The sequence below is a fragment of the Anastrepha obliqua genome, chromosome 1, assembly GCF_027943255.1.
Source record: "Anastrepha obliqua isolate idAnaObli1 chromosome 1, idAnaObli1_1.0, whole genome shotgun sequence".
Classification (NCBI taxonomy): domain Eukaryota; kingdom Metazoa; phylum Arthropoda; class Insecta; order Diptera; family Tephritidae; genus Anastrepha; species Anastrepha obliqua.
Window position 1 is genome coordinate 54,527 of NC_072892.1, and position 22,377 is coordinate 76,903.

The window sequence follows — 22,377 nt, forward strand, 5'->3', positions numbered from 1 at the left end:
TTGGCAATTGGTTGGAAATTGGATGTAAAACAATCACAAAATGTCAGAAAAAAGCCTTTCTGACTCGAATTTTTCTGAACATTTTTGGCGGTAAAAGTCCCATGCAAAACGAAAGTAAATATTTCAAAGTTAAACTTCAAGAAAGTTTCATTTTTATTGGTTGATTCGTTTATGATTTATGGCCGTGAAAACAAAAAAAAATATGTTTTTCGCCACATTTTGACTGATTGCCACGCCCCCTTTATATATGTATTTCTTCACATTATATTGATATAAACCTTCCTCTTCAATCAATCTATCTTTAAAAAAAAAACCGCATCAAATTCCATTGCGTAGTTTTAAAGATTTAAGCATTCAAGGGGACCTAGGGACAGAAAAAGCGACTTTGTTTTATAATATGTAGTGATGAAATAAAAATATCGAACAAAGAAAAGTGTGTACAGGACCTGAACCTGAGTCAAATATGGAACGATGTACTGCATACGCGACACGTCTTTCACGATTGCGCTGAACTAAAATTACTAATGATCTTTTCTAAATCACTCATTTATTCGATTCGCAGTTTTATATGCACATATTATGCGTTAGTTGAAAGTTTGTATGCGTAATTATATGCATATGTATGTGTGTATGCGCGTTTGGCTTTCTGAACGGATATTAGAATGATATTTTCTCATCAATATAATTTGGATTTGATGAAAGAGATTAAAGACATACATATGTGCATATTTTCTGTTTTGATTGATTTATATAAAAATCAGGTCATATCCAGTATGAACTATTTTATACCGAAAAGAAATCTCCATTTATGAAATACAAAAAAAAAACAGTATTTTAAAGAAATTTTAATTAAAATAATCTAAAAAATTTTACCAAACTTTCCTGGTTTGAATTGTAAAAAAAAAATGTGCAAGAAAAAAAAATATGACTTCAGGACTTGAACCTGAATTAAATACGTGCCAAAAAACAAAACGAATAATTCCGCCGACTTTAGCTTCTGCACCACAAATTAACTGCCGCGCGGCCTTCTTAATCGCAAATTTATTCGCTTCGCTGTGGGCATGAAATAAGTCGATTCCCTTAGTAGTGTGCCGAAAAATCTTATGAAATTCCTCAGTAGTTTGGTAAACGCAGAAAAAATCTGAATTCCTGTCCTAGCGTGGTAAGTAAATATAGAAACCCTCCACTCGCGGGGTAAATATCTGCAATTCCCCACTAGTGAGGAAAGTTGAATTTGAAATTACCTTAGTATGAATCTACAAATTAGTACTCGAAAAAAGCTCAATTAACATTTGCTCCTTCTCATTGCATTAACATTCTCTGGTGTTACAGCTATGATAAATGTTAAATACAATTAATACAAACAGAGGTATGTTAAAATTTATAACTATAAGCAAACAGATGCATTGAAGTCAGGAAAAATAAACCCTGTAAATATTTAAAAAGGTACGATTATTTTTACAAACAATGTTTCCAGTTCATATGTTTGTTAGATTTCAAAATTTTTTAAGTAGGCACAAATTGTAATAAGAGGTTCTGTAAAAGTTGCTAATATCACTCACATGTTTACTTCCACGCGAAAAATATATTATACATATGTTGGTATGTACGAGGTTTGTTAAAAAAATAAGGTGAAATTTCACAGCAGATCGGCATGATCGTTGACGTTATTCAACAATTCTTGAGTGATGCTCATGCGACGTTGTTTTTGGTTAAAATTCCGCAGTTTATAATTTTCGCGCATTAATGAAGATTTTTCATAAATTATATATTTTGCACTTGTTGAAAGAGATGCAAGATGTATGCAAAAACAAACAATGTACTATTTTTTTTTTTTTTTATTTAAAAATTGGAAAAGTAATGAATTACAATCACAATGAATTAAAAAGCATTAGCGGCTAGGCCATCAGCTTTATTTTTTTGCTTCGTAATCAAAAATATTATATTATATTATATTATATTATATAAGAACATAAGAAGCGAAAAGTAAAACTAAAGATTTTACAACTTTTTTGTGCACCATATTCACATATGGAATTTTTAATAAAGTCCGGACGTTATATTGAGACGCATGATGTACTAACAATATCCCTTTTATAAAATATGCCTTTCTTTAAGCTATGTGATATTTATTTTCAGTGAAAGCGATTCGATAAAGCCAAGCAATGTTACGTAAATATATATAATACAATGAGTTATAGAATTTAATACTTTTTCGTCCATCACCTCAACGTGATATACAAGCACATGTGTACATACTTCTATAATGCACCATCAGAGGACTCTATTCAAAACTATGCTTGGAAAAAATGATCTTCATTTCAATACGGAGTGATTTAAGATGAAGAGTAAAAAGTGAATCTGAAAATCCTATATATATGAGCTCATAAACTGCTTGACAATTATCATATGAGTATCTGTTAACACATTAGGACAAGGATTTTTTGTGTGTGCAGATGAAAATACATATATTTTATAACTATGAGAAACACGTACAGTTTGCGAATCTTACAAAAACTTAAGAAATAAACTCACGAATTGAAACTGGACAGCAGTATATTCTGATAAGCTGCGCTGTTATTAATACAATTTTTTGTAACCATATTTAAGCTTGTATGGCACTTTTCATCTAAGCGAGTGCTGGAGCTGAGTGTATGGTCCGACAATCAACAAACATTTTGGGTTTCACAATATTCGATTCAATGATGATTTATTTGGATGTAATTGTATTGGAGTATTATTCATGAGAAGTACATACACACGTATTTAACGCTCCCAACATGTTAAACTGGTATTTTATATAATGGTTAATAAGATACAGTCAAAAAAAGCTTTAATAAAAAATTACTTTTATTACCAAAGTATTAAAAGAAGAAAAATAACATAATTTAAATAAAATAACCATTATTAATGACCCTTTCGGGTGAGCGGATCAGTACCAATTGCATTTCCAGATTTTAATATATAAATTTATATCGGTACACAACAACATGAATTTTGGTAGCTTACCTGGAACAGCAATATCATACTCTGACCAAATGTCTTAAAATTACAAACGTCGTTAATACCACTTTTTCCTGCACATGCATAAAAATAGCAAAGATGAACATGACGAGAAAGAGTAGCAGTCAAATGTTGAATAGAGGCGGCAGCGATATAGCGAGTCCGAATGTTCGCATACCTTTGGCATCTTTGACCAGACGCAGCACTCGGTCCATCTTTGCAACACGCACAACCCGCAATAGCGTTGGAGATACGAAGTACTCTTCAATTACGATACATTTAGGCAAAGATTTCAGGGATGCGTTTAAGAACAAGATACTTTGTTCGAACACAAAGCAACAGGCGTTTTGGAAAATGCCCTATACTAAATTTTAATACAAAAACCTATACTATAAAGGTGAATGTCTGTACGTTGTCCGCGCATCACTACGAAACGACAACACCAAACGACGTAAAAACTTTTACACATTCATATTTTCACCCAATGAAGGTTATAGGCATGTTTTTATGATGGAACTCCCTTCCCACAGCCCCCAGGCCGCGCCACCACTCTCATTTAATCTAAAAAATCTTAGTTTTTCCTATTTCCCACTATTTATAGCACACTCTAGACTTCATAATCCGCATAAGCTGTTCAAGTATGACCCAAATGCACAGTTCAAAAACGGTTTGAGCTAGAAAATTAATAAAACTAATTTTGCTTGATATATTATATATTTTTCTGATTGGTTGTTTTGATTTTATTCAACGAGGCATAGCAACGGATGCCGGATATTGTAATATTATGGTTTATTATTATAATTATTTTCTATGAAATTATTGTTTGTAATTATTTTATATACATATCCTAAATCCTTTAAAACTACTCCTACGCGAGCGGGGCCGGCGGTTAAAGCTAGTAAATAATAAAAGCACTTACTTGCGATGTTTTCGCAACATTTGTATTATTATTATTTCATAAAATTCAAATCACATATACTCGTATATGGTACATAAAAATTTAGTACAAATCGTTTACGGCCGAAAGTAAAATATTATTAGATTACATCATTGTCTTGACCCAGTCCCAAGTGAAGAAATTTTCCAATACTTTCGCTTTAATTATAAACTTTCATTACGTTTTATTCTAGGTAGTTCGTAAAAATGTACCTTAAAATGAGTACTAGTTCACTTTTGAGTTTATTTTATATTTTATTTCTTTTCTTAAAATTTCGGTTTATACTTAAAAATAATATAACAATTAAAACTTGACATTCACAAACTTTTAAAGGGTCTGATTGTCGCAAGATTTCGTATTCAGTTTTGTTTGTTTTCTAGGAAATTTTGTTGATATGTTATGCTGTAACTCTAAGAACTAATACTTTTTCTCCTATCTAAAAAGAAACAATAACATAAATTTATGAGATCGTTGTTCACAAATAAATAACACGTATTTGACCTTGCGTCGTTTATATGTTAAGAAAGAGTTTAAATGCCGATATCTCTACTAATATTATAAAGAGGAAAACTTTGTTTGTTTGGTTGTAATGAATAGGCTCAAAAACTACTGGACCGATTTTAAAAATTCTTTCACCATTCGAAAGCTACATCATCCACGAGTAACATGGATTATATTTTATTTTGGCAATAGGGCTCGAGATATAGGTCAAAACGGGGACCCGGGTAACCTTCGGATGTGTATGTACAATATGGGTATCAAATGGAAGCTGTTGGTGAATGCTTTAGTCCAGAGTATTTTTCATGCCGCTCCGTGACTAGGGTCTCGAGATAGAGACCAAAACGTGGACCCTAGAATGTGTTTGTACAATATGGATATCAAATTGAAGCTGTTGGTGAATGCTTTAGTACAGAGTATTTTTCATGCCGCTCCGTGACTGGGGTCTCGAGATATAGGTCAAAACGTGGACCCGGGTAACCTTTGGTTGTGTATGTACAATATGGGTATCAAATGAAAGCTGTTGATAAGTGCTTTAATACGGGGTAATTTTCATACCTATTGATGACTAGGGTCTGGAAATATATGCCAAAACGTGGACCCGCCGTGTCTTTGCACCGAATTAAACCAAACTTACACACATTGTTAAGGAGGTATTGAAGATGGTTTCCGTATAGTTTGGATACCTATTGGTAGATAGGGTCTCGAGATATAGGTCAAAACGTGGACCCGGGTAACCTTCGGATGTGTATGTACAATATGGGTATCAAATGGAAGCTGTTGGTGAATGCTTTAGTTCAGAGAATTTCCATCCGCTCCGTGACTAGGGTCTCGAGATAGAGACCAAAACGTGGACCCTAGAATATGTTTGTACAATATGGATATCAAATGAAAGCTGTTGATAAGTGCTTTAATACGGGGTAATTTTTATACCTATTGATGACTAGGGTCTCGAAATATATGCCAAAACGTGGACCCGCCGTGTCTTGCACCGAATTAAGCCAAACTTATGCACATTGTTAAGTAAGTATTAAAAATGGGTTTCGTAAAGTTTGGTTGTAATTCGGAGCACTGGCAACGGGTACAGCGTTCTTTTGAACCAGCCATAATGTCGCTTACTCTTTTAACGCTTGGGGCGGAACTGAACTGTCAAATTGACAGTGTGAGTTACAATGTGTCAATATTTCTTTCTGATTTGGATGCCATAAGGAAAAAACGTAAGTGCAACATGTAAAAATTGTTTGTGAATTTTTTTGGAGTAGATTTTGGAACAGTGAATAATTTCTTACGAAATTTGAGAATTTAATGTGAAATCTGAAGGAAATTATGTGTTCGTCGAAAAAAAATTTTTTTTCGTTTTTTTTTTTTTAATATGGATAATGAATGGTTAAAAAAGCTCCAATGCTTAATAGAACATATAAATTGAAACGAAAAATTCATGGATAATCAGGAAAAAAGACGAGTGTTTATTCATATGCGTTGATTTGAAATTTAAAAACAATCTTCTTTTTTCCTGATTTTCAATTTATATTTTATATTTACTCAAAAACAAAAACTATTGTTTATGCCAAAGCGCTTGAATAAAGAATAAAGAAATAAATAATATGAAAATCATACATTTTCTGTTCTAAACCATATCTATTCTATTTTAGTGTGCCCAGCGAAGGGGCACAAACCCATTTATAATTGTTTTATTTTTTAAAATTGTCGGGGCAACTTAAAATCGAATAATAGTATACAAATTTACAATCTATGAGCTTGTAAGAAATCAGCTTACTTAATAATAATTAAGAACTGCCCTGCTTTGGGAAACTATCCATTTTGCAGTTCAGTACTTCTATTTGTATTGCTCGTAAAAATGCAATGGCATGTGAAGAAATTATCAATTAGTCAGACCATTATTATTTATTTCTATACAATTTACATTTTGCTTCGAATCCCAATATTTGTATTTAATTAAAATATGCTACTATCAAAATTATAAATATATGTTTTTGTTTTTGTATTTTGATAGCGACTTACTTAGTAATTGAGTATTGCTTTAGTTATTGATGATTGGAGAGCGCCATTTTGCAAAGGCGTTCAATGATTAACTCGAATCCATATGCACATATTCCCATTCGCTTCCATTTTTAGGGGAAGCTGATGGATCTGATCGGCTTATTATCACGTTATTGCTGCAGCTAGCGTTAACATTGTAGAGTTATTATTAGGACAGATTGTTGATGTCGTTGGGAAGACAGAAGTATCTATGTCAGCATTGGATGTTAATGAGTTATCCAGCATCGAAGTAGCTGTAGAGCTAGCATTGTTGTTTTTTCGACTAGTGGCTTCGAAATCATTACATGTAGTATGAAAGCTTTGTATTTCCGATAGTCCTTCTGTATTCGCTCTACGCCGCTTCTAACTTTTAAAGTTCAGTTCTACTGCTGACTTTTGGGATGCCTTGAGTGGTTCGGTTGTCGCGTGGGACATCTCTGCTATTGCAACGTTGGATACGTCGTAATCGTATCTTCCAATAGAAAATGTGGGTGTATTGTAACTATATCCAGAATCGGAACCGTTATTTGAATCGCCTGTGTAAAGCTGTGTTGGATGCTGATATGTGTGTGAATATTGAGTATGTTCATATGCATGCATATGATTATCGTTTAGATAGATTTGCATTAAAAAAGTACTATAGTGGAGTCTAAGCGCTGCTGTTGCAGGAGGTTTGTTATAATTTCCGTGAGATATATGATGCGTGTAAACGCATGTTGGTTCAATAACATCGCAAGGCTGTCGTCGGTCCAAGGGTAGTGGGTTGTTGCACCATTGCTAAGAGTTCCTCAGAAATTTGCTGGTGGTTTTTGATATATAGTCTAGGCTAAAAATATTTTCACATTTCGGCTTTGAGCGATTCTTTGTTGTTAAATTAAATTTATTCCGCCCTGTTGCGTGGTGTAATATGTTTATAAAGGTACCGGCATCATTGCCATTCGAACTAGAATTGGAGATACCTGAATTTAATTGGTTTGTAGTATTCTGATTATAGATTTGCGAGTACGTAGAAGATGGCGATGGCAATATACTGCTGTGCTCCGTACAATTTTTGTAATAGGTACTATTACAGTTGGGCGAGTTAGATGCATACACTTCAATAAATGGCAACGTGGATGATTTATGAACAGATTATTCACCAGATAACGAGAAATCATCCCCGGCGAAGATATCGTCGGAATGTGAAGAGACGGACTCGTCGTCTGAGCCATGGCATGGTCCAAGTTCTTCATAGATGTTGTCAATGAAACGGTAAGGATCTGGACCAGGGGAAGACGATACTAAGAGAGGTGGAGTGCGCGTCATTGTGTAACTACTTGGATAGTGGACGCCTTTTGGATGTATAACCTGAAATGAAAAAAATAGAAAAGAATAGGATAGATTAAGAATCAAAATATTAACATATGTTTAAAATTGTATCAAATGTTTTTAATTTATCTGTAGTATTATTATCAAAAAAAAAATATTACAAAATAAATACAGCAGTAGAGTTTTTATGCGTTATTACACTGGGTGTTTTTTAAGAGCCTGAGAACTTAAAATAATAGTATAAAGCATATATATTGTTGGAATGATTTTTTTTTCTTGTATGATAGATAACTTCGTGGTATTTTTTGGCAGATGTATGTCGCGGCTACGTGTTACGTGGCTCATTATATCAGTCCAACTTTGATCACTTTTTCCAATAAATCTAAATGAGCCCAATCAACAAAAATGGGCGTGAACGATGGTCATTTGGATTCAATTCTTACACGAGTTGTATTTTATATAAAGCCAAGATCCTTAGGTAAAATTTCCTACGTAGTCGAAGGACAAAGGTCTACAAGTTGAGAACGACGACTAATCGACATTTCGGCGTTTTATCTCATAGAGCTAAAAAACACCCTATATATGAAGATAGTGCATGGCATTTAATGTCTAAGGCATATTGTTTCTTATTTCATTTAAATACTTTTTTTTACAAAAATATAATTCAATTCAATTACAATACAATTCTTTACAAAAACCATATAAATCCCGTTTTCAAATTTTGTGCAAAATTTCCATCAAAACTTCAAACTTTTTAATCCGAACTTTAGGAAATTTTCCAGTCAATTTAGAGAAGGCTCAAAACTAACGTTGAATTTCGACAGTTTGTTTTTACTTGCGCTCTTGCGAATTTTCTCAATACAACGAATGCTCGAAATTTTCTCGCAGCAGATAAATGCATTGCGATAGCAAATACAAGCAAGCACATCATGTACTTTGTGAGAAATAGTTTTCAAGTTATTAGTTAGTCAAAGAAAATAATGCAAATCATAATAGAAATTTACTGCTTTTAAAAAATCTGTATGAAAAATCATGTATATATCCTCTATGATTTAATTATTTAATAAGGACCTTGTTACTGAAATTGTCAACGGGAAATTAGTTTGGAACAAAAAAAAAAACTATCATCGAATCAGCAAGACTAAAAAAAAATTATTGACACTTAAAGCCCGTCATGTTTTTCGAGATTTGAATTAAATTCTGAAGTTTGATTCATTTTGAACGGCCCCAGTTTGATGAAAGAAATGGAGTTTCAACGTCATAACGGTATGAATAATCCTGAAACATCATTGAAATATATGCAATAGTTTCGTCAAACTGGTTTGAACATACCGATTTAACCTCAGTCTCTTGGAGGCTTACCTCAACCTTGTGATGATGTAGCATAACTAACAGACGCTGGTGGTCCGAATGCATATTCGGAACTTCGTGTGTTACTGAATGGACTCCTACAATCGGCAATGGACCATTTATGTGTGGAATGCCTATGAGTTCCTTGCACGGAAGCACATTTTGGACCTTTCGCTTATTTCTAAAAAGAAGAGAAAATACTATTTTTAATACTCGTATACTTTTAGTACTGGTAATACTATTTCTAATCCTCGTATATAATTCAATAAGGCCGCCATCGTAGCCGAATGGGTTGGTGCGTAGCTAGCATTCGGAAGTCCCAGGTTCGAATCACCGGCCGTGAAACATCAAATGATAGAACAAGTTTTTTCTAATAGCGGTCGCCCCTCGGCAGGCAATGGCAAACTTCTGAGTGCATTTCTGCCATGAAAATGCTCCTCATGAAAAACCATCTGCCGTTCGGAGTTATCTTAAAGCTGTAGGTCTCTCCCTTTGTAGAACAACATCAAAACGCACAGTACAAATAGGAGGAGGAGCTCGGTCAAACACCCAAAAAAGCGTGGGTGAGCTTAGATTTTTACAAAAAACTTCGATTGGGTAATGTGACTTAGACCTTTCTAAATGGTGATTATGAAATATCTATATTTTGTAAATTTTTATTGGGATTACTAATTATTAAGAAAAAGAAGTTCCCTTCAGGATCAACTTTACCGAAGGTAGCACTAGTCCACAGGGTCTGAGTTTTATACGGAGGCTTAAAGTTCAAACATTTTAGGTTAAAGTGCGAGTAGTTTATCGAAATGATTTCAGATATAGTTTCTGTCTTGAGACTTTTATAATAGCGTTTAAAGGGGAATATTCTGCAGTGCATTTTAATCCTCTATCTCCTACCTAATAGGGAATGTTTTGACTCTTTCTCAAAACATATGTAAAGAAAGTTTATTTTAATTTATTAAATTAAATTGTTTTATAGAAATTTAAAGCAGACAATTTTATTGGGGGTCGCCATTGACGAAATATTCCTATGGGTTAAGATAAGTCCATAAGAAAGTTTAGTCCAAGCTAATGCTAATGTCAAGTATTTTTCCCGAATAAGACATGTAGCAGTTTGAAAAAATTAACAATATTAGAAAAGTTGGCATTCGAATATATTTTCCCCTCCAAACCCCAGAAGATTTATCTGAAATTGTAATTGATGTAGAAAAAGAATAGGGAAAGTTCGTAAGTATAAGATAGCACAATCCAAATAACATCTGATAATACGCCTCTAGCACATTTTTTAGCAACCAGCACCCGAGTTGGTAGTCTAGAAATTTTCGATGTATTTATTAACCATAAATCATTTAATAGAACTTACTTGCATACAAATAGTGATAATATAAGAGCCACTAGGATAAAAAGCAGGCAGAAAACTGCAATTACAGCAGATGTTTGAAGCGATTGCCTCTTGTAGAAACTGGTATCGAAGATCTGTAATTATATCAAGAAAAATCGTCTACACATGCATTTTTACTTTTGATTTTCAGTTATGTACATATGTATGTATATTAGAGTGTCCCAAAAAAATTAAAGTGTTTTTTTTACGCATACCCTCTTATTTTGTTTGAATGGTATCAAAACATCTAAAAATAAAGTTTCGTCTATTTAGAATCACGGCAACCAGTGCCGAGTTGCGCGGAAACCTAACGGTACGTGTATGGTACGGCGCGCGCTAACTGTCGGATTGATTGCGTGTAATTACTTGTTTGTTTTATTAGTAATCGCGTTTTTTTCGTGTAGTCAACATGTCAGTGGAGTTACAAAGTTCCAAAAAGGAGATATTTTTAATAGGGGACGTAAAACATCAAATCACCGGTTCTAAACTTCCCTCTAACGGGCAAGTACTGGCAGTTTTGTTCTATAATATCCGTGAAGTGAACTTAAGTGCCAATTCGTGAGTGTATTATTTATTGGGAAAAGGCACGTATACCGACCAGATCAATATCTAACTATGTTAAGAAACTAGTTAACTTATACTAAGTTTGGAGAGAATTGCAAAAAAATGCGAAAAAAACTCAAGAAGTGTTTGAACAGCGTCGACAGGAGTTTGTTTCAAACTTAAACAATTTGTTTGACATCGCACATGCCGATGCTCTTCAATCGATTAAAATAAATGAAGACAAGATCTTCTTGCAGCGCCAAAAAGAACCAGGTCGGCCCGGTCACTTAGCCGGAGTGGACAAAATACTAACAATAAAAGAGGAAAGGACGCGCCTTAGAATCATCGAGGAGGAAAAGCGACGTGCTAACAATTTTTCATCCTTAGCACCATCAACATCATCTTGCGAACCACCACTAGAAAAGTCATCTTCTGATTCTGAAATAATATTGTGGAATTAGAAGAAAATAGGCCCAGCGCAAGAGAAGCCTCCTCTCAGCCCGAGGAAAAATATCATAACTCCTGAGTTAGTTGCCGCATTAGACAGGTGTCAGTTAAGTGTGAGGGATTCTGTCTTTATAATTGAAGCTACTATTGAGGCTCTGGGGCACAATACGGATGAATTCCCTATAAGCAAGTCCTCCATCCATAGAGTTCGAATGCGAAAAGAACGGGCTGAAGCTATACACATTGATTTTCAAAACAAGGTCCCGGACACGGTAACTGTCCACTAGGACGGGAAACTGTTGCCAGCTCTAGATTCACGTAAAAGAAAAGAAGAACGCCTACCGGTAGTTATTACATAAGATAATAAAGAACAAATTATTGCTGTTCCTAGATTGGAAAGCTCGACAGGAAGGGAATAGGCAGACGCAGTTTGGGATGCTATTACGAACTGGAACCTTGAAGACAAAGTGCAGATTCTCTGTTGTGATACTATTGCTTCTAACACAGGCCGCATAAATGGAGCATGTGTGCTCCTCGAACAAAAACTGGGTAGAGAAGTGCTTATTTTTGCTTGCCGTCATCACATTTACGAATTTGTACTTAAAGGCGTGTTTGAAGACATCCCATTATTCAAGAAATTCCGAGAAAACTGGAAAAATATCGATCCCGAGAAAAAACAAAGCTGTACAGAAAAGCTATTTTGTTTTAATGTTTCGGAAATTGACAAGCTGCTAGAATTCTACAAAACTGAATTAACCAAAGAAATCGTTAGAGATGACAATCGCGAATTAATTGAGCTTTCCATTATATTTCTTGGCGGAGATTCAGAGAAGAAATTTAAGATTCGGCCTCCAGGTGCTATGCACCAGGCTCGATGGATGGCGAGAGCCATTTATTCCTTAAAAATATCATTACTTAGCTCTCAATTCAGAATTTCAAACTAGGATAAGGCAGCTCTGTTGGACGTATGTCTGTTTATCGTGACATCCTACGTAAAACCCTGGCTCCAATGTATTTTAGCAGTAAAGGCGCCGTATCAGGATTTGTGTTTCTTGAAGGCCATGAAAAATTACGAAACAATAGACAAAAGCATTTCAAAAGCAGCTTTGCAGAAGTTTTGCCAGCATTTGTGGTATTTGACAGATGAAGTATCTATTCTGGCCTTATTTGATGATGAGTCGATCTAGAAACTAAAGTAAAAATGATTGCTAACTTAACTAGAGAAACCCCAATAGCCCACAATAAACGTGCATCCAAAGAAGAACTGTGTGGTCCACTTTTTAGTACGTTAGTTAAGCTTTGATTTTGTTCTATGACTACGTTTGCTAATAGGTATAATTGATAACTGATCTATGTATCTGTTTTAATTTCAGAGAGAAACATTGGTGACTTCGTCTCTGTCAAAAGCAAGTTCCTGTTTAATCGACTCCAGATTGACGACAGTTTTCTGAACAAGTGCCCCTCTTCGTGGTCAAATGATGACAGGCTAAAGGCTAAAAAGAAGCTGCTGGGACTGAAAGCAGTTAATGATACGGCAGAAAGAGCGGTTAAGTTAATGCAAGACTTCCATGGTTTGATCACTGTTAAAGAGGAGCAAAAACAGTTTTTATTACGTTGCGTACAAGAACACAGACAGGTATATCCCGATTGTAAAAATCAAACTTTGAAAAGAAAATTCGATGATTGATGTCCCTTTTATAATGAAAAGAAAATAAATACGAAATATGTGTTTTATTTTTATATATTTAATTAATCTAAAAATTCAATTACACTTTTCTCTATTGTAAGCCTATAGCTTTCATACTAACTTTTAAACTTAAAGTTTGACATCAAGTCGGCACGGGTTAATGCCATCCGATCTCAATAATATTTTATATTTAAGTTTTTAAAGTCAAATGGGAAAAAAAGGGTATGCGTATTGAAATTCCGAAAAAACAATTCCCCCTTGTAGCCTGGGACACCCTAATGTATATATATACTAGCGGACCCTCACCCGCTTCGCTGGGTGAAAGAAAAATATAAATGAAAAGTGTTCTTCGTTTTTTTCTTGTTTCATCATTTAATTCATGCTCGGTCATTATTTTGTGACTTATTCTAATAACAATGTTTTATTTATTTTAGTGACTTACTCTAATGATTGTAAACTAACAACTTATTCTAAAGCCTTCTGATACACAATTTTTTTTGTTTTATTTTCATGCGGTGTATATATATAAAGTAACGATGGTTTCCCTACTCGAGAACATCCTACATACAGTTGCCCATGTCCAAAGCATGGATAAGTTAAGTCAATTCCACATAATTGAAGTGTTTGACTTTGAGACTTATTGATTTTAATAGCAAAAGCAAGGCGAATGGGAAATTGAAGTCGCTTAAAATCAAAAGGCAAATCTGTTGAAATCATTGGAATGCGCGGAATCAAAACATCTTCACCTTTAAATTTACCTTTCAAAATTGTTGCTTCAATTACATTGTTCATTGTCCGTTTCACTGCTAATCTTGTCCCATTGCATAGTTTCGACTGATTGACTAATTTCAATTGCAAACGATGTGGTGGCAAGCCAGGCAAATTAAGTGAATTCAAAAATTCAATTGGATAATTCACTACATCGTCGGGAGTAGTGATTGAATCAATTGCTTTATAGGTGACAACTTGAAATTTGAGTCAAAATACTGGCATTGATTTCATTGACATCGACATTTTTGGCAGCTAATATAGCTCTCTCGGTTAGCCAATCTTGATTTGGATAGTTTTGTGCAATATTTGGGAATACATTTTGCACTAATTGTACTCTTGATTCTGTTACGGTACAAAAATTAGTTGGAAGTGTGATCATGCCTGTATTTTTATCAATTGGCTTTCGTCCATTTCCAATTTGCAACAAATGTTCGGAAAATTCAGCAGCTGTTGGATCATTCTGTAACTGCACACGAACTCCACAGATTAGAAGATTTAAGGCACGCTCTCAATTCATCAGCTGCTGTTGATTTGGGAATAACAGGTAAAGTTTGTCGAAAATCACCGGCCAATAGAGTTAGTGCACCACCAAATATATTTGTGTTATGTCGAAAATCTTGCAGTATTCTATTTAAGGCTTCCAGTGATTTTTTATGAGCCATCGTGCATTCATCCCATACAATAATTTTACATGTTTGTAAAACCTTTCCCATTCCAGAATTTTTAGAAATGTTGCAAGTTGGTTCTTCATTTACTTGCATATTTAATAGTAACTTTAATGCAGAATGTGCAGTGCGACCGCCGCACATACATGTATTTGAAAGATCTACGGGGTCAAAAGTCCATTTAACAAAACAATAAATACATTTACAAAAATGACTTCCTGAGGTACCTGACCCTTCCGAGAACAAAAGCCAACCCCTCCCGGGCACCCTACAAGCATTTGACATACGATAACGGCAGTCGGAATTCGATCGTATCACCTCGTGTACGTTATCTGATCTCGGCACTCTTGCAAAACCCAAACTTTAAAAGTGAAATTTTATGTTTTTGTGTTCAACAGTGGAGTAAAGAGTTATGGATTCTGAAGCATCAGGTTAGTAATGAATGAAATCAATTAGAATCTTTATAATTTTCAAGTATTAAAGTTAACTTTTCAACCCTATAAGTATACACCTTCTCAAACTACTTTTTTTCTTAAAATAATATTTGTTAGTCAATAAGTAATACTATCGAGATAGATCCGGTTAAGATTCGATTGTAATTGTTTAGTATGTACCTTGTTTTGACAATTCATCAAAGAATTTGATCCGGATAAGTCCGGATAAACGGTATTTTAGTACTTTGAATGTTGTTGGTAAAATTTTATGAAAAAGGTCTTTTCCATTACAAGGGATTAAGCGAAATATTTATTTGTTGTAGGCTCAATGGGAACATCGGGAATGAGGATTGTGACTAGAAAATACTTGTTTGACCTCATGAACAATGAAAATTTACCCAACATAGAGGCAAGGCTAAATTTCTTGAAAGATCAGTTTATGTCTATTAAAGGATTCTCTGACAATCAAATTGAGACGTTGAAAAGCAATTTTGCACATTTCAAATCAGAATTTAAAAATCGATGGACTAAAGCTCATTATAAAGAAGCGGTATTCCTAAAAAGTAATGAGTCTTGGCTGAACGGAACCTTCGCCATTCCCGTTGTTGCTGACAGTCCTTCAAATCGAACAGGACGACCGAGTAAATCTTTTGGAGATCTGAGCGAAAGAAAATGATACGGATTCAGATACGAACATTTTTCAAAGCTGCTTTGTTCCTGTAAAATTAGTATGCGGCCAAAACATGGAAAAGACTACATGGGAAAATCCAACACCATGTTCTCCTCGATTTTGTCGGCCTATAAGATTTAAATTTATCAAAGAGACTACTGATGTAACGGAGCAAGAAATTAATCACGTCAATAATCAGATAAACAGTCTGGTTGCAACAGAATTTGACTTGAGTGGCAAACATTATTCAGTGAAACACGAATTTATAATGACAATGGTTGACGGAAAGGTATGTAATGCTGCCACAGGAACCACATCAACCAGTCGTTGCTACATTTGCGGCACAACCTCAAAGGATTTCAACAATTTGGATAAAACAATAGATGTTAATTTCGAGGCTATTCAATTTGGCCTTTCGGTACTACATGCCAGGATAAGAATATTTGAGAGCATTCTCCATTTGTCTTATAAGTTGCCAGTAAAAAAATATAGAGCAGGAAAAACCGAAACTGAAAAAAGCCTCGAGAAAGAGAGTTAACAAGAGATCCAGGACAGGTTTCGCCAAGAAACGGGATTGTTAATAGATATGCCAAAGGCGAATTTCGGTAATACCAATGACGGTAACACAATCCGAAGATTTTTCGACAATCCTCAATTAGCATCCGATATAACAGACATCAGCTACGAATTAATATATAGACTGAAAGTTATTCTAGAAACAATTTCTAGTGGTCATAAAATTAATCCTGAAAAATATGATATTTATGCAACAGAAACTGCTCGATTATATGTGGATCTTTATCCGTGGCATCCCATGACACCCACAATGCACAAAATCCTTATTCATGGAGCTGTTATAATAAAGAGTGCTTTGTTACCAATTGGCCAGCTCTCTGAAGAGGCTGCAGAAGCCCGAAATAAGCATTTCCGCTCTTACCGGCTAGATTTTGCCCGAAAATTTACTAGAGAAAATTGCAACAGGGATATTTTTAACCGCCTCCTTTTAAGTTCGGACCCCTTAATGAGCTCTAGGAGGCAAATAAAAAGAAGAAAGTCCCAATCATTTCTGCCAGAAACATTGGAAATGCTCATGCCTGCCGATCCAAACCTAGAATTTTCTTCACGCAGCGATGAAGAAAATCTAGATAATACCATTTGATTGGATGCTTTTTTTTAATTGTTTATATTTTTTTATGTTTGATCTTGTAAATCTTTCTCCATTCTCATATTATATTTCATTCAATAAATGTTTTAAGTTCATTATTTTGGTTGGTTTTATTCAGAAACATCCATTAGCACACGTTAAACCCAAAAAATACTTTTGGCCCCTTAGATTGTTCAAATACCCCTATGTGCGCCGTCCAATAAAGTTGCCGCTATTCCAGATGATGCCAAAGCCAATGCAATATTATTCTGTGATCGAATGGTGGCCAAAATTAACGACAGCAAAAACGTTTTTCCAGTCCCACCTGGTGCATCTAAGAAGAATATTCCTCCTCTTTCATTTGTAACATTGTCTATAATTGTATCATATGCCTGCCTTTGTTCTGTGTTTAATTTTGGTAGGTTTGTTGTTACAAATGTGTTCAGATCATTTCGATCATATTATTTTTCACGTCTTAATTCTGCATTGTATGCATCATGCATCGGACGATTTGGTGCGATCATACCTAACTCACTCAGAGTTTTTTTGCAATCATCAGGCAAAAGTCTTCGATTTTAATTAATGCCTCATTATATAATTCATCTGTATAATTCAAATTTGGATTTGCAGTAATGCGACGTACTTGATGTAGGATATCTTCTGTCACGTATTCTTGGTAAGTACTCTACAATTCTTTTGGGTTTGCTGGGAAAAATGTAGCAATAATGATGGCAAATAGTGTTCTTATTTGGTGTGGAGAACTTGTTGCACATGCATCCATAAGAGTTGCATCCCACTGATTATTATTTTCAAGCAAATTCAATTCTTTGCATGCTTGCTGATAAGTGCAACAAAGATGACCATTAACTCGTTTCAAACTTTCGAATGATCTTGGGCCGGGAATATCAACTAAGAGTAAACGTACCTTGATGATGCATTCCAAGTAAAATATTTAGGAACATTTGAATAAAGCAATGTTTTTGCAAATGAATCTGTTTCACATAAGTTGAAAAATGCAGTTAGTGTTGTTGCTGGTGGTCGTTCGGCCATTTGTTGAGCAGTATTTTCAGTGAAATAAACACTTTGTTCATTTTCTAAATGGACTGACAAATGAATAACAGCTGGATGGCGATCATGAATCGGAAATGATAATATTCTCCAAACTGCTTCGTTGCTACTAATGTATCTTCCCATTTGGTATTTAGTAATTTCATCATTTCGATTTACAAATACTGCCATGTCACTTCCTTTATTTATATAATATATTTGCATATGTATTTGATGGATTTTACGGAGTTACAATATTCAACATTTATATGTGCGTTAAATTTTTTCGATAGTAATTTGGAATAAGGAACTATCCAACGGTTATCGATCTCCACATTTGATTATTTATTTTCACAGTGACTAATTTTCCATTCTCTTCTGGTGATCTTCTACGGTACAATGGATATCCATCATTTCCAGTCATTGTTTCAGCAATTAATTGTCTTGGGTAGTTTTTTGAACATTTACCATCAACTATACATGGAGAATTTTGATTTAACGTACCACACGGTCTATGAATCATGTTTTTGGTTACAGTAGTTTGTAATTTTGGATCTTCATTTATATCTGGAATTTCAGCACATATAATATGATCAATTTTATCTGTGGTTAGTTTTTGTTTTAACCAAATCAAAATATGCGCATGAGGCAAGCCTCTTTTTTGCCATTCCACAGAATACATGAACATTGTACATCTCCGTAAACTTTATGTTTTAGAATGAAATCCATTAGAGATTGTAGCTTTCGTCTAAACACTCTTGCAGTAATGTCATGCCTATCAGTAGCTGATTGCCCAGTATATAAATGATTCTTAATATCATCCCATTTCGGATTGCATGTGAAAGTTATGAATAAGTCGGGTCGACCATAATTTCTGACATAACACATTGCATCTTGGGCGTATTCATGCATATGCTTTGGACGGCCTGTATACGATGAAGGTAGTATTACCATTTGACCAATGTTATTAACGTTGGTATCGCTGTTAATTGCATCTCGTAAATGAATGTATTCGTCACAGCGTAATTTTCTTTGGTTGAATCTAATGTAATTCAATCGTTCTGTTTCTATTTTCGCATACATATCAACAATATACTGATGAAATGTGATTCTCTTGATTTTCTCTTATCATGATTCTGTATGCATAATAATTCATTGCGCTTACAGTTTTATTTGTTTCTTGACCATTTGCTGGATTTATTTGTTTTATATCAATCGAATAACCATCTTCACCACGACAGAACATAAGAGGATATTGTAATGCATCATATTTTCGATGCGTTTCATTAACACGTTGCAGTGTATCATTTCTTCTTTGCAAAACAATATCTCTTGGTTTAAATTCATCTCCAGATATAACAATTGCAACCTCGTTGCTTGAAGTTGGTTGATTGTATCTTCCACGATGTTCGCCGGCAGGCGTTTTATTTGCATCAATTTTAATTTTATGATTATCAGATGACAATCTTTCGATTGTTGTTTTAAAACTTTGCACCAAAACATTGTGTGTGTGTAATAAATCTTGTAACTCTCTCATAATGACTCTGTTTATGTTTCTGGAAAATACACACCGTGCTTCAAGCTCATCATCGTTGTCATTAATGAAATAAATTTGCAAAAATTTTGACTCTTGATCGGGTAGTGGTAGTAATGTATTAAGTATTAAGTGATATGCTTGCCCTTGAATCTGAAAAAAGCCATAATTTGTGTCTATAAAATCTAATGATTCATTAGATGTGTCAGCGAATGTTGTTGAACGTTGAAGTTTATGTATTACCTTGAACGTTGGCATGAAGTTATCCGTTATAATTTTTCCAGCACCAAGAGATGTCATTTGAAAACATGAATTATATGTGGAAATTTTTTCAAGAAAATGTTTGGAATCGGGTGATGTTCCCGATAATAATGTAGCTAATGGTTCGGGCGGATATTGTATGTCTGGCAAACGAACTTTTCCTGCAGCGCAACAAATGTCTGGTGTTTCAGTTTTGAATTTCAATGCTTAACAAAATCCGCAAATTTTATCCATACTTCCAATGACAACGTATTTCTGAGATGAATAATCAAGTTGAGCCATTCTCCGTAAAGTTCATCACAACGCGAAAAACGGCTGAATTTTTATATATATAGATATATATATTAGATCGTTTACAATTACTTCCGAATTTCCGTGGCCGGGGCAGAGTCCGGAAATGATATTTAACAAAAAAATAATTAATACAATATATAATATATTATATAAAAGTCCGGAGCCTAACAAAGAAATTAAGTTTCTTTTGTTCAAAATTAGCTTTATTAATGTTACAAACACCAAAGCAGTACAACGAAAGAGATCTAGTTGTGGTGGATTACGTAGCTCCACCTTCTACAAGGGACTGTATTTGGTGACGAAAGTTTTGCCCAACGATTGCTTTCTCGTAGAAGACTTGCCAGATATACCAAAAAGGCGAAAGCGCTATGCTGGGATATTCGCTAATGATAACATGAAACCATGGCGTGCCAATTGTATGATAGATGACTACTGCAGAGAGGGAAAATATCATAAAGGAACTACGGAAGGTATCTACGATCAAATCGACAAGAAATCGCACAGGGGAGGCAATCTGTTAGGAAACACCGAGGTTTCAAATATTGCCCTACGACACAAACCACAGACTGAGAATCGACACAGGCGGAGATAGGCTATTCAGTTCGTCAACAAGACTTCAACAAGAAATCAGAGTCGTTTGAAGTGATATCGGTCTCATATGCTTCTGTTGCAGTACCTTGTTTTTCCTACTACTAGTAGCTATCAAAACCGACACTGGGGGTTTTTAGCGTTGATTTTAGAGCACATGCCACTATTACGACAAAAAGCATGGCCACTTCCAACGAAAAAGTTGCCTTTACGTAGAGTATCTGTATCTGCTTCATTTTGGATTAAAATATATAATAAAATATAATTTGAAAAATCATTAAATTCGCAAGAGGTACGATCGTCATTTGTGGAAAAAATTAATTATTGGTTTTGAACTCGTATAAATATTCTACTCGACGCCAGACGAAATACCCACTAACACATCTCAACATATGTATGTATATGTACATACATTGAATATGACTTTAATTGTAGGTAAATATTAATGACACACTTTACGAAAGTATTGTCGGGTAGTGTTAGTGCATATACTTCGCAGTGATAACGGATCATATAATACTCGTAATCGTCTCTTGCTAATATTTAATTGTGGTATCTTCGCTCTTGTGTTCTTTTTTTTTTACATATACCTATATGTATGTGTGCAAATATTGTTGTTTTGATCCTAGAACAATGCGATAACTTCAAATAGTGGAGTGTTAAATGATAGGGGAAAGAATTTTTATCAATTAATAATCAAAGGAAATTTAGAAACAAGTAAAGCAACATTTAAAAATGTTTACTATTGTGTTTGTTTTGATTTGCATCATCAAACGAAGCAGAATTGAATTTTCATTTATATAGCAATCCGATTAGCTAAATCATTAATTAAATAAGCTCATCAGTATGCATTGAGACAATGGCGCTTTGGAAGGAATGTGGCTTATAATTTAGATTTGAAAAACTTCCCAAATTGTCACTGCGGCCGACCAAAAATGCATAGAGTATGTATGAATATAAGATTGTGCATACTCAAAGTGAAAAAATGGGTGGTATTTTGTCTTGATGTTATTTTAGCTGAGGTGCAGAGAACGTTAATGATATAGAGAAGTCTCATGAGCTACACAAATGAAGTCTACCCGCCAAGATTTTTATCTCGCCCGTCTCGACAGGAGAAGTAGAAGTTCTTAACAGAGCTGAGTACAGTAAATTTTCTCTAATCACATTGGCTCTGCATGGTTTTTGGCGAAATCAAATTGACTAATGGCCGACGATATTTTGCAAGACATTTTAATGTGCAGTTCCATGTTCCTTTGACAAACGAAATTTTATTCAATTTACATTTTATTACAGGGAATAAAATATGAATTTTCTAGATAGTATAAAACTTTGAAATTTAAGATAAATAAAATAAAAATGTAAAGAAACCTAACCAACTAAGTCCAAACGCATTTTTAAATCACTTAAAGTTACACACATAAGTAGGTATGTATGTACTGAAGCAACATGACCTACCTCACGATGCATAACCTTATCATATCTACATACAATAATTAGGGAGTAAATACCCGAATGATCAAATTTCTGCCTAACAAACACTGAAACAATTATCATCTACATATGCAAATACATACAAGGTGTGTTCAAAAAGTATCGCGAATTTTGAATTTTCGCATGGTTCAAAGAGCCTGTATCAAATTTTGTGTGAAAAACGAAATTAAATGCGCGGATGCTTTCCGAATGTTGACTGTGTCATACGGAGAAGTTACTTTGGTCCAAAGCAACTTTTATCGGGGGTTCAACAACAGACCAATTTGCGAATCACCGTTAGAGAAGTTGCT

At 34.5% G+C, this 22,377-nt stretch overlaps 1 protein-coding gene across 1 annotated transcript in view; it reads right to left on the bottom strand.

Moving 5' to 3' along the window:
- Positions 1-6,485: 6,485 nt before the first annotated feature.
- LOC129253176 (uncharacterized) overlaps positions 6,486-22,377 on the bottom strand; it is a 54,433-nt gene continuing 38,541 nt past the window's right edge. Inside the window, exons 3-5 of the mRNA XM_054891449.1 lie at positions 10,494-10,606; positions 9,149-9,317; positions 6,486-7,825 (exon numbers count right to left, since the gene is read on the bottom strand). Coding sequence (XP_054747424.1) covers positions 7,610-7,825; positions 9,149-9,317; positions 10,494-10,606 — 498 coding nt within the window. The 3' untranslated portion in view covers positions 6,486-7,609. The remainder of the gene's footprint in view (positions 7,826-9,148; positions 9,318-10,493; positions 10,607-22,377) is intronic.